Here is a 13,883-nt window from a genome sequence, read left to right as displayed (position 1 = left end):
TTAGACACGTCGTAAATTAACCGTTCGTAATTAGTAGTTAGTGTCTACAACGGTAAGTTAGTTACGTACCACATATATATGGGTCGGGGGGGGGGTATGCTGTGTATAATAGGAAAAAAAATTGCACTTTTGACAGATGGACTTTTTCCTGAGGAAGACAAGTGGACCCTGTTGAAAGTTTTAAGGTTCAACTTTTTTTTTGGTCTTCCGTTTTTCCTCAGTCTGCTTTTTGTATAAACAATTGGCTATATATGTGTATGATAAACACACACACACACATATCTGTGTTTGAACATCTTTCCTCTCTGACTTTCTGAAGCACATCACATTGTTAAAAAAAATCACTGACCATTTTTTATAGCTTTCAAAGCTTGTTAACCATGATTATATTTTTGAGGCAATGTTATATTTTCATAAGCCACTGTAAAAAGATGATTTTGCTATATACACGTTACATGATGTGAAAGTTGATAGTTATGTATCATAAATAAACTTACTTCATCAACTGTTGGACCAAAAAGAAGTTTCTAAGATTTTTGTGGCAATATTTGATTCTGTTAGTTTAAATTTTTATAGTTCTTCTTTTGTTGATGATTATATGTGTACTTTTATATGAATCTTAGTATAAGAGCCATATAAATTACACATAATTTGTACTATCTTTTGTAAACAATTTAAGGATGCAAAGTTACAGAAATTATACCAGTTTTAGTTTTATCTTACAAACATTTGTTTATAGAAAGTTTATAGGACACTATGAAGTGTGTGTGATACCATAGAAGCTGCATGGTCAAGGGCACCCGCAGAAAAAAATTAGGGGGGTCAAGTAACTCAAGTTTCAAAAAATTATGAAATCGAAATACAAATACCTTATGATTTTTTGTCTTTTTGAAAATCCAGGTTTGGGGGGGTGAGTTAGGTGACCACTTTTCCCTTCCTGCAGGTGCCCATGTACACTATAAACCAAGTGTAGTGTCAAAACTATTTGTACAGGTAAAAAAAGAAAGTATTTTTGTTTTAATATTTCTTTTACAGTTATATTAATCATAATGCATAATTGTTCCAGACTGATGTTCTGCATATATAGTGGTACAAATCATCGTGTTGAATATGCTTAGCTTTGTTTCTTAAACTAGTCTTCTTAAAATAATTATTTTTCATAATGATAACACTGATGGTATATATTTTTCAAATTACCAGAGATATAGAGGGCATGTCTAGAGAAAATTTATCATTTATCAATAAATAGGTTTTCAGTAAAGAAAGATACTATTAGTTGTTAACAAAACGTGTATCATTTGTGTTTATTTTTCAAGTTCTGAATGTATAAATGTGATGATATGTAGATACGTTACTGGTAAAGCTCTATAATATACCTTCAGTCAAGTAAATCCCTTCATCCAATAAACTTTTAATGAATAAATATTATAATACAAAACAACGTGTATTTTATGTTCCACAAGTATGTATTCAAAGGTTAGTTTTGAAAAGAGATATGAAAACAATAATTATGAGAAATCATATGAGTGTATCTCTTCAGTTGTTGGGCGTATCATTTTACTCTGGACAGTGATATAAAAGCAACAAAATTGATATAAAGCTCTATGAAGTAGAAATTTGTAGGTGTTCCTTCACAATAAAGTTTCATCTTTCTAAATTTACTATAGTTATATCACTTTCACTAGAAAATCAGAAATCAAAGATGTTTCATATGAAAATTTTATGTTTTTTTTTATTTCTTTATTGCATTTATTATGTAAAGATTATTATTCTAGAAAATACCTAAGACTAATTTTATCAATCAGATGGAAGCACGACCTATGTGGGGATGGCACAGATTGTTCATCAAATTGGTATTTTAAATATCTCCTCAATAGATCATCAAAACTTTACAATACTATACTGTGTTTCCTTTTATAACAATATCTATGTAATGACTGAGTCACAAGTTCTGGCATTATCACAGCAAAAAGTTTGAATTTCTTGTCGTTCTTTCCACTGCTTCTTTTTATTACACGATAACTCAAAAACCAAAACAATGGTGTCAACCAATTTCACTGTTGAGACATAGTTTCAAACAGAGTATCTGCTTTTATAGCTATTATTAACTAGTAGTAAAAGAATCATAATTCTAGTGTAAACAATGTTATCATTACCCTTTGAAGTCAGCTTTCTTCCAGAAGTTAGCATTCCTTTAAAAAGTTTAAGTACAGGGTGAAACAGGAATTACCAGCCAATAATAGGTAAACAATAAATATTACAGTTGTCACCTCATTATATTTAGAACTTGGTTATAAATACAATCTTTCTAAGTATATTGAAACACTACATTAAAAAAACAAGTAAAGAAAAATTTTTCAAAAAGGAATTAAAGGTATAGCTAGTATCAATCCTTCGAAAACAATGTAAAAAAAAATAGTAGGGATGACATTTGCATCATCTTTACATAATAGCACAGTGTAGTAGAATGTTAACAGAGAAAAATAGGATAAATTAAATAAACTTGTGATTGAATAGTTATATATATATATGTAGCTATATGTTAATTTTGCCTGTGCTATTACATTGTGATGATGCAAATACCATCCCTACTGTCTTGTTTGCATTGTTATTAGCCATCCCTACATTTACTTACTTTTTGTATCAGCTGCTTTTTTTTTCTTCGAGATTTGTTGACTGTTACAAAAGGGTCAGTTCTTCCAAGTTATGCTTCTTCTTCCTTGTAACAGACTTCTGTATATACGAATCTAAAATATGCTATCCTGTAAAAGATAACATTCTTCTATCTATTACTTCATACTTTACTGGAGATTTTCAAAGTGAATTAAACCTGTTTTGTGCTTATCAGTATGTTGAAGTGTTTCATGCTTTACTATGATGTATAAGTTATTACAACCTTTTACCCAAGAATCTGTTGTATTTTCCTCCACCAGACCTCTTCACAATGCATTGCCAATTAGTTTCATTTCTATGTGCATCAACTATAATTTATTACAACTGATGGGCAATAAAACTTACTACATGTAATAATTTATACCAGTGATCAAATTAATTTTTCGATTGTTTTTGCATATTATTCCTTTTTTTTTAACTGGTCAAGTAAGCCTTCATTGATGTGCGAGTTACCCGATAAGTGTACATCATATGTGTTGAACTAAATTTCCCTTGAAATTATGAATCCACTGATGATCCCAAAATTTAGATATTTTCAAGTTCACAGAACAAAAAGCTAGTGCTGGTGTGCTCAATATATCAACTTATCTTACATCCATAAAAAAAAAAAAAAGTCTCACCTACACTATAAGTACACTGTTATCATGACAATGACTAATATACAAAGTTATATCAATCATGGATTGTTTGTCTTGGGAAGTAATGGTTAATTATGTAAGGTATGTACCATAAAGCAGTGTCATTTTAAATTGTTTTATTCATTTATTTACAGATATAATTGCATTTTAAGTATGCAATCAAAGTTATATACTGCTGCCCATAATGGTATTCTTCATTCACTTGGAATGTGTCTAGCAAATTGGTTAGGTGCAAAACATTTGGAAAAATCCAAGTCAATTTCTCAGTGGAAATGAAAGGGTGATGAAAAAGTATAGAACAAAAAGTTTTTACAAAGTTTTAAGTCAAAATTGGTTCAGTTGGTATGTGCAAGATACCAAGGTATTTTGACACTGCTCAATTTATAAAAATACAGGGAAAAAAACTTTGAGAAAACAAATATCCTGTTAAAATTACAAATCGTGACCAGTATTCAAAATGTAGGTTAAACAAATAAAAAGAAAAACAATGAATTTAGAGAATGGTTTTATATTATTTTGAATGAAGACAGGCTACTATTGATTCAAATTTGCAAAAAAATAAAACGAAATGGTTTTCTTATATTCTGTAAAAGTTTAATGCTTCAAATTGCATATATATATATATTGATACAAAAATGCAACATCTGCTTATTTTCAAAACCTTCCTGTTAGCACCTGGAGAAAGACGCGACTTCTCCTTGTTTTCAGAATCTAACTTCCAAATTAAGGAAAACTGAAGCAGTGGTCAACAACAACATATAAACCAAGGAAGACAACTGTAACTCTGTAGTATATATATATATATATATATAAGGACAGCTCTAAATATGACAGTTTGAGTTAAAGTAACTGTTGAAAATACTATATAAATCAAAGAGAACAGCTGAAACATTAGTAAAACTGATATTTAAATTAAAGAAGTACAGTAATAAAAGTGTATATTAACAGTATTCAGATCACAAAAGTAAACAATCTGCAGATTCATATTAGAATAAACAATGTTTTACCTATAAAATTTAATATTCTGTATGTATCTAGATAATTGCAAAACATTTGGGGTTTGTATTCTTATGAAATAAATGTGGGCTAAGGACTTGATAACATAATAGGTATTTACATGTACATTAAGGTTTTGACAAATACGATTAATGCTTCATGAATAATCATTATAAGATAATTCAGTATTTTGGTTATCAGTTGTTTTTTTTATTGCCAATATTTTAAAATTTCTTGCTTATATTGTAGGAGGGTTTGTTTGTTAAGCAGAAAGTTGCAATGGGCTGATTGCTGAACCCAATCAGAGTTCAAAAATTAGCATTATAATCTTTCAGGCTTACTAAAAAGCCACCAAGGGTTTATTTGTTTTGAATTTATGCAAATTTACGTGAGGACTATCCCTAATTTTGAAATGATAGATTAGAGGGAAGGCAGCTAGTCTAGTCAACTCTCCCAGCTGCTAACCCTGATCGAATAGTGGGATTAGCCATCACCACATAATGTCCCCACAGCTGAAAAGGCAACCCTGTTCAGTGATGGAATTTTAATCCACAGATTGCAAAATCAAATGCTCTAACAACCAGGAGTTTATATATAGTCTGTGAATTTTGTTTTTCCGATAAAATACAAACATTTATGTCATTTTTCTTTTGTTTGTACTTTTCATAATCAACATCAATCATATAAAATGTATTCCATTCAAGTATATAAATAAAATGTACAAAGTAGGTAAAACTTCATGAACGTTAGTAACTTAAGCTTGACAAATTTATTTTCTTTTTTTGTTTTTAGATATTGTTACTTTCTGGTATTGTGCTCTTAGTTTAAATAACTTACTTTACAGTTACTGCTGCCCTAATTTAGTTGAAAAATTATTTTACACTTGTTTTTCATTGTTGTCTTTCTTAACATAAATATCTTAATATTTGTTGCTACTCATTCTTTAATTTCAAATTACTATTTTAAACTAAATTACAATTACTCCTGTCTTTTTCCAATAGAAATTCATTCATTTCACATTTATAGCTTTGATTTCTCAATTTTATACTGTGTTTCTTCACACTTTTGAAGTTACTAATACTTGTTTCTTTAATAATTAACTATTAAAGTATTGCTGAATTAAATATTATCATTTTCCATAACAAATGCTAGATTTTCTATGATCCTCTATGATAAAACTCTGGCATTTAATATTTTATTTTACTTTGCTTAAAAAAAACCTGAAAAAAATGTTATATTAAATTTACTGTTATTTTCATAAATTTCTAGGTTTACTGTATTATCTTTCTGTCTAGTGTATTTCTTATCATTACTTACTTTTCCACTTTTCTCCTTACTCGTGTTATAGGTTTTCTATTGTTTTTTTATTTAAATAATGGTATTTTAACTCTCTTTAATTGGCTTAAACCCTGGTGTTTAAGGTTGTAACCAGTGAGGTAAGTACAAAAACTGACTATTCAATGCTTCAATAACGTTTCATCATGCATACACAAAAACAATGATAACTATAGAATGTTTAAACATGCTGATTTATTAAGAAAACAGAATAAATCAAATACATAACTTTTTATCTATAAAGTAAATATATCTGAAATAATATTGATTGGATGATACATTTTCTTATGAACATTTTAGTAATGGTGGCAGTTATCTATCATAAATTTATCAACACAAAAATTAAGCTGTCTTTCTGGTCAAATAGAATAAAGTATAGAATACATTATTAAAACAGCACTCTACAAAGTACAAAAAATTGCTTTATTTAATTGCATGGTTTTTAGATTTATAATTTACATACATTTCTTAAACATGTTAACAGTTTATAATTCTAGATACAATATGAACCTTGTTGATTTTAAAAGTACTTTTGTTTTAAACAAATCCTTAATGTACGTAGATATAGTTCAATTATTCATATTATCAATGGATTTTATTGATTTTAACAAAATATTTTATCAATCAAAAATTTATATTTGTCACAGAAATAACTAGTGTGAAATGTGTAGCTGCTAGTTTCCCCACTCGAGTTCTATGCATGGACTTTATGGGTTTTAGCTGCATACAATATTGCCTTCAGTCTTGGGCTAGAACTCTCAGGTTTTCAAAGTAGAGTTTAGCTATTAAAATCCAATACATCTTATAGATATTACTGAAATCAATAGTTAAATCTGCTTGTTAGTATTCTAATGCTTGCAACAGATCTAATAGCTTTGTTTCGGTTGTACGATATTGCTACTAATACTGATAATCTACTGTATACACAGTGGATTTACAAATGCATGAAATATAGTTACATCATTAAGTTAGCAAAAGTTTCTATTTTTCTAATTTATGATGAAAAGCTAGCTGCTGTTCTTATTAGTCGTATCATTAGCAGTAAAACTAACAAGGTCTTTAGCTACACTCTACAATGGTTCTAATATAGTAAAGCTATTACTATCTCAAATATAGCTGTTGCCTCAAGTAGTTATATAAATTTAGCAAAAGCTTATTATTAAATGTATGTGTAATGTTGCTGCTATCTCTAGTGGTTTTACCAGTTTATTAAAGCTACAAACATCTTTACTTGGAAACTTCACTGATTCTGTTAATATACAGTAATGCTGCTAATATTCTAAATCAGCTGCTAAATTTCAATGACTATCAATGTTGTAAAGTTACTGGTATTTTAAACCTATAGCTGTTCTATCACTGCATTAAAGCTACTAATATTTAAAATTTAACTGCTTTCTCCATTGACTTGATAAATATTGTAAAGTTATTTCAATTCTTCTAGTTTAAGTGTCATAATAGCATTAACTTGTATGTTTAGCTGCAAGCATCTTTAAATGAGAAAAAATGCTTTAGTTTCATGTTATGTTTTCTTCATTGTTCCTTTTTTTTAATTTACATCTCAGTTCCAGGTCCATACAGAATTAACACAGTGTGTGTAAAAAGCTGTTATCTTCAAAATGATGCATTAAATCTGAGCACATTACCAATTGATGTAAAACGACAGCTTTCTGCTATGATAATAATTGGAAACATTTCTAATTTATCCCTGAAGAAAGAAGTCCTCTATTATCATGTTTCTTTACTTTGAAATCTTACTGTTGTAGTGTATTTTTTGTGTTGTTACTGGTACCTTGAAACCAAATTAAATCAAATGACTAAATTCACATTGTGTACATAAAACAGACATTGACAGAAAATAAATTATAAATGTTACCAATTAAAATCAAAATGCATTAATCAATTAAAAAATATGTTCCATGAAGATTATTACAATAATATTACACATTATAAAACATCAATATTTTTGTGTATTGTATAAAAAAAGATGTTGCTTTCTTTTACATTTTGAGTGTGTTACCTTAAACCATGTCCAGAACAGTCAACACGATCAATTAGTTGCCCCCTTAAAAAAACAGGACTGTTTTGAGATATATACAAATATATTTATAATGTTGACCAGAGTTATTAAGGGAATTTGTTTTAAGCCTAGTAAACATGTGTTTAAAAACGGGACCATAATACATTCAAATATAAAATCAGGTAAGCTATTTACATTTATTTAAACTATGAGTATTTCATTATTTGTTTTTTAATATACTGTTGTTTTATATTATTGAATAGTTTGGAATTTATAAGTTCTTTTTGATAACCATATTTTTTCAACCAGTATTCTTAAATTATATCTTAACTCAAAAAAAGACAATAAACAAACATGCATGTAAACTTTATGAGAGATATTCATAATTTTACTTTTAACTGAGAAGCTTTATTAATTAATTAGAAGATTGAGTTAGCTATTTAGTCAGTTAACCAGTGTTTTTCAACCCCACCTATCAGCAAATAGAGTTGTTATATTAAATGACATAGGCTGGACAGTGTGTACTTGTTTCATTATGTAGGCTTAGCCTGATACTAGTTTAAAATTGCTACAGATTTAGAATATGATACTTGTTCATATTACGAAAATACACTACCCACTTGTTTTCCTGTTAAGCCTATGAAAACTTAAAATCCAGCACTAAGTACTTCTCCTTCAACATGTTACCTCTAGCCACTGCCAGAATGACTTACAGAAACATTTCTCCACTGATAAGACAGAAAACCAAGAAATCAATATTCATGTTACAGGTCTAAATAAACAAAAATGTGAACTGAATTCTTTAGCTAAACATATAGAAGGTGGTATGAGTATGATCACACTTAAGTATAACATGCTGGCAATCATACTGAACAGCAAGCACGTCAGTGTCATTACAATGCAAAACATGCAACACTCGTACACACACAAGTCCAAGTCCCTGTATGTGTTTTCTATAATCTAATTCTATAAAAATCCAAAGTACTTACTTTCATACTAGTTGATTCATCTTATTTAAAAGTAGAAAATATTGCATCATCAAAATACCACACATAATATGCATATAAGCTAAACGAATATGTTATGTGAATATATATATATATATATACAGAGGCACCATTTTGTTACCTAACACTATATAAATGAAAAAAATCTAATAAATCCTCATTTAATAACTATTAATTTTTAATAATTACACATTTTTGGCTCTGAAAAAGTAGAAAAAACTCAACTCATTTAGGCTTCCAAAACTCAACTGTATGTACCAGTACGTATGCTAACAATAGTCTCTTATTGTGTTAAATTGTTTACAAATAATGTAGCTTATAAATCAAAAAAGTGCTACTGGCATTTATCTCCATTAATAATGTATAATGACAAACTGAAAAAGACAGAATTTTTTGGCTTTTCACAAAAATATACTTCTGAAATTAATCTTTGTGAGAAAATTATACTTCTTGATTTATAGTTTTAAAGAGGTAAGATAAATTTCTTAAATGACAACTAAAAAAGCATAGAAAAAAACAAACTGTTCTTTGATAATCACAGATATTTTCTACCTACTGAGAAAAACAGACTCCCTCACTTTACACGCATCTCAAACATTCACTCAGTTATTTGTAAAATATCACTTATCAAATGTAACAAATTTATGTTTGAAATATAATGATTCTTGTTATCATTTATATTGTGCTCAGAATACAAGTTTTTGACAAAATAGTTTCTCTTTTTGTTTTTTGTATATACATGAATACAAATAAATTCGAACTTTTATTCATACATTGCCTCTCCATATTAATGTAATTTTCTTTTTTCATAGGTTCACAGGAATTATACTGAAAATACATTAATAATAGAAATAGCTAAAAACTTTGAGATGAGACCACATTATTAAGCTGCTGTTATTCATTTCAATGCATATTTTTTTATCCCAAGATTCTGGAAGTGTTCCTGAAAATCAGGATCATCTTTCTTCAATCTTTTAAATCGAGCAAGAAGCAGTTCCTTAGCATACTTATATAGTTCACTGTCCAAATGATTTAACTCGCGTATTTTTCTCAAGTCTTTTATATCAATCTCATTCATAATCAGACTGCTGTGTGTTTCATTAAATTGTTCAAAAGGTTGAAAAAAGTGTAAATTGAAAGTGCTTTCAAAGAGATACTGAGATATTTTTTGGTATTCACAAAGACCAAAGTAAGACATTTTTTTCAAGTTTTCTTTGGCACTTGCTAGCATAAGGAGATCACGAGCTCTATGACTCATAACTGAATTATTGTAACACCCTACAAGTGTTAAATCTGCCAACATACGTGTTTGACGATTAACAGCAAGATTATGTGGGCAGTTCATAAACTCCTCTAAGGTTACCCCTCTCCAATCATCTCCTCTATAACAAAATGGAAGTTCTTCTTCTGTTGGAACTCGTCCTCCACACCAGTGTCTAGAAGACTTCCACGTTGCTCCTCGCTGAACATGACGGAACTCACTTAGAAAACGTGCTATAGGTTCTCTTAACAGTGTGATGTAGAAGTACCTATAATATACAGTAAGTTATATATATTACTAAAACAATATGAATAGCTATTACAGGAAAAACATTTGCAATTTTTTTTGCTCTGTATCTTTGGCATATACAGCTGCTCTTCCAACATAACTTGTCAAATGATGTTCAATATTGAATAGTGGAAGAAAGGAAAAAAGTAATTAAATTTTAGATAGATAAACAACACTAGTACATAAAGAAGACTAGCTTGCGGGTTTGTCAGTTCTTGTGAATGAAAGTAAAGTTAATTTAAAAATATAATAACAATAAATGTAAATAAATAAATATTTTTTGTTAAAATTAAAATAATGTTGTGTTATTAATTCTTTTCAAAAAAACCTGATAAGTAAATAACTTATGATGATTACACTTCACTTGTTCAATTTGGTTTGAGCCATAACAGTCATTGTTCATAGAAACTGATGATATAAGTAGTGCATGGACCACTACTATGTCTGTAGATTCCAAGCCAGCCTGATGAGCCCTGGTATATGGCAAAAGGCTTTGTTGGCCCATGATATGACAGATTTAGTGTTGTTGACAAATTATAATGTGTTCTCCTCTGTTTTCACTTGAGGGTTCTTAATATTCACCACAAATACTATTTTTAAACAATTACAACTATAACACGAGACAATATTATTAAGTTGAATTGTTTATTCAATTAATACATGTTAGTCAGTTAACCAACAATTGTAATTTCATTAAAGTTATTTTACTGACAATCTGCTAGTGAGTCAGCAGTAAGTTTATGGACTTACAACTTTCAAGTCTGGGGTTTGATTCCCAGTGGTGGACAGAGTGCAGATAGCCCATTGTGTAGCTTTACACTCAAAAACAACAATAACAATTTTACTGACATCAACTGCTTTGCTATACTGGCTTTGAGCTACATATCACTAATGGCCATGTTCCTTTCGTATATGTAGATGAATGTTTGACTTTTAAAGTTTAAGTGCTTTTGCTACACAAAACTCAGTTATTGCAAATACTGTTTTTAGTTCAAATGATTTTCATTCAACAATTTTTTGAAAGGATATATATATATATATATATCAGACAACAAGATTTATTATTTGGATAATTAATTTCAACATACTTTTTTTTGTTTATCATCACACATACAGACAAATGTAACCTCTTCTTCATATGTAGCTGTATGATGACTCTGATTCTCATACATGATTTTGTCCATTATATTTAAACTTTGCCAAGTTATCGCTAAATAATTATTTCTTTTGTGTTGTATTCATATACTGTACATTAAAATGTAGCAAATATAAAGTGCATGTACTAGGTTTTATCATTTTTATTATCAATCTGTTTGTAGCATGGGAAAGTTTCTAAAGCTTTCCAACTTCCATGGATGAAACCCTGACCTTGATGCATTATACCTTTGAAGCATCCACATAAGAATTGGTAAATTTATGGCTTGAGGACAAGCTTAATCAAATACCAATTATAAGAGAATCTCATTGATGGTTTACTGTAGATCACAGTACCAACAACTCATAAAAGAAAAAGTTATCTGGTTGAAAACAGTTTTAACTTGTCTCACTGGTCTTGCATACTGACAAGGCATTAACAACTCATCAAATACTATTTATTTCACTTAAATATATACATATATTTGAAAGAACTAGGGGGAAAAAGATACATGATTTTCAATTATATTATTAAGTACACATCAAAACAGATACATTATGTCTAAATTCATTGTAACTTTAACTTAATAATAATCAAACATGCAATGTTTGTATTTAATGAAAAGAAAACATCAATCCACAGTTAGGAGAAAAAATAACTCATTACATATGTTTTAACTGTAAAAGGGGACTTTAGCAAGTATATTTTAAAGTATCTGATGGTATCTGAGGCTGTTTCTATGTTTTAACACTTTTTAAATATGTTTTATACATTTATTGATGCAATTCATGAGGTGTGACTACAAAGCTCAATTAGATTTCTCAAGAAGTGCATTAGTTTGCTGAACTTTTGGTTTACACAGTTTGTCTTTTAAGGAAAATAAAAGAAACTGAACAATGAGAACTAGATCATTAGAGAATTTACTCTTACATATTTAAAACTACTATATTTGGAAATTTCTGTAATTTTCTTGTACCACAAAGACTGACGAGTAAACTGAAAAGCCTAACCCAAATATGGTGACCTGAGAAGATGGAAAAGAAGATAAGATAAAAATGTAAACAAATTACCTATTAATAAAAAGTTTAGAAAAAATTACCTTTACATTCCAGATATATATATAAAATCAATTATTTTTATTTTAACCAATGTTTTGCCTTTGCAGCTTCATCAAGGTTAATATATACAACTGTAATATACATATGATTTTTGCTGCTAATGTATTTTAAACTTTGTTGAATAGATGTGGATGTGAAGAACTACATTTAGTTTTGTTTTGATACTTTAGTTAATTGGTTTTGGTGTTTTGTGAAGGGAATGATGCCCTTGAAAGTTAAATTACCTTTTATCAGTTCCTTGCATGTAAAAGCCAGATAATATTTTTCCAAGCGTTTTGAAGGAGATTAAGGATAGGATATGTCAGCCACTTGCTATTATTTTTTTGTAAGTCCTTGAATAGTGAGCAGGTACCAAAGGATTGGAAGTTAGCTAATGTCATTCCTCTTTTCAAGAGAGATGATAAAAATTATCCCATTAGACTTGCATCAGTTTGGGAAAAGTTTTGGAAAGTCTGATAAAAGATGCTTTGCAAACATATTTAACAAAGTTTAGAATTTTATTGTATAGTCAACATGATTTCACTAAGGGAAAATCTTGCCTTACAAATCTTTTGACATTCTTTGAAAAGGTTACTGCTTATGTAGATGAGGGTAAAACTGTAGGTTTGGTGTAACTGGATTTTCAGAAAGCATTTGACAAGGTGCCAAATAAAAGGCTTGTAAAAAAATATCTCTACAGGACATAAGTGTGGAGGATAAATTAGCAAATTGGATAGAAGAGTGGCTGGATGGAACAAAAACAGAGGGTTGTTATAAATGGAGTTCAGTGAAATTGGATTAATCTTACAAGTGAGGTACCTCAGGGCTCAGACTTAGGACCTTTGCTTTTTTTAATTTACATCAATGACATAGATGAAGGACTAGTCAATAAATTACTTAAATTTGCAGATGACATTAAGGTCTTGGGTGTTGTTAGCTGTGAAGAGGATGTTGGTGATTTACAAAAGGATTTAGATCATTTAGTGAGTTGGGCAAATAAATGGCAAATGGGTTTTAATTATAAAAAATGCAAGATAATGTATGTGGGTTATCATAATTTGAATTATAAGTATATTTTGGATGGAAATAACCTAAACAGTGTCATGAAAGAAAGAGATCTTGGTGTAACAATTGATCAGTCTCCTAAGAAATCCAAGCAGTGTGCTGTTGTTAGTGGTAGGGCAAATAGGATTTTAGATTGTATCTAGAGAAATACTGAATAGAAGTCTAAAGAGGTCATAATTTCATTGTATATGCCACTGGCTATGTTCCCTCTAATTTTATCAATCCATGTACAGAATGAATTTTTTTATGTGCACCAGTATCAAGGCAATGTGTGGATGTGCTACCTAGTTTTTTTTGTTTTTTTTTTTGGGGGGGGGGGGGTATTTTTAGACCATTGACCATATTGGATCATTAGGCCACTTTGCAATGCT

General features: G+C 29.3%; 1 protein-coding gene across 1 annotated transcript in view; it reads right to left on the bottom strand.

The window, feature by feature from the left end:
• Positions 1–5,817: 5,817 nt before the first annotated feature.
• Positions 5,818–13,883, bottom strand: part of LOC106465872 (heparan-sulfate 6-O-sulfotransferase 2-like) — a 10,407-nt gene continuing 2,341 nt past the window's right edge. The window contains exon 2 of the mRNA XM_013926113.2: positions 5,818–10,195. Within this exon, the coding sequence (XP_013781567.1) occupies positions 9,565–10,195 (631 nt within the window). The 3' untranslated portion in view covers positions 5,818–9,564. The remainder of the gene's footprint in view (positions 10,196–13,883) is intronic.

The sequence above is a fragment of the Limulus polyphemus genome, unplaced genomic scaffold (genome assembly GCF_000517525.1).
Source record: "Limulus polyphemus unplaced genomic scaffold, Limulus_polyphemus-2.1.2 Scaffold2082, whole genome shotgun sequence".
Taxonomy (NCBI): Eukaryota; Metazoa; Arthropoda; class Merostomata; order Xiphosura; family Limulidae; genus Limulus; species Limulus polyphemus.
This window is presented reverse-complemented; position numbering and strand designations above follow the sequence as displayed.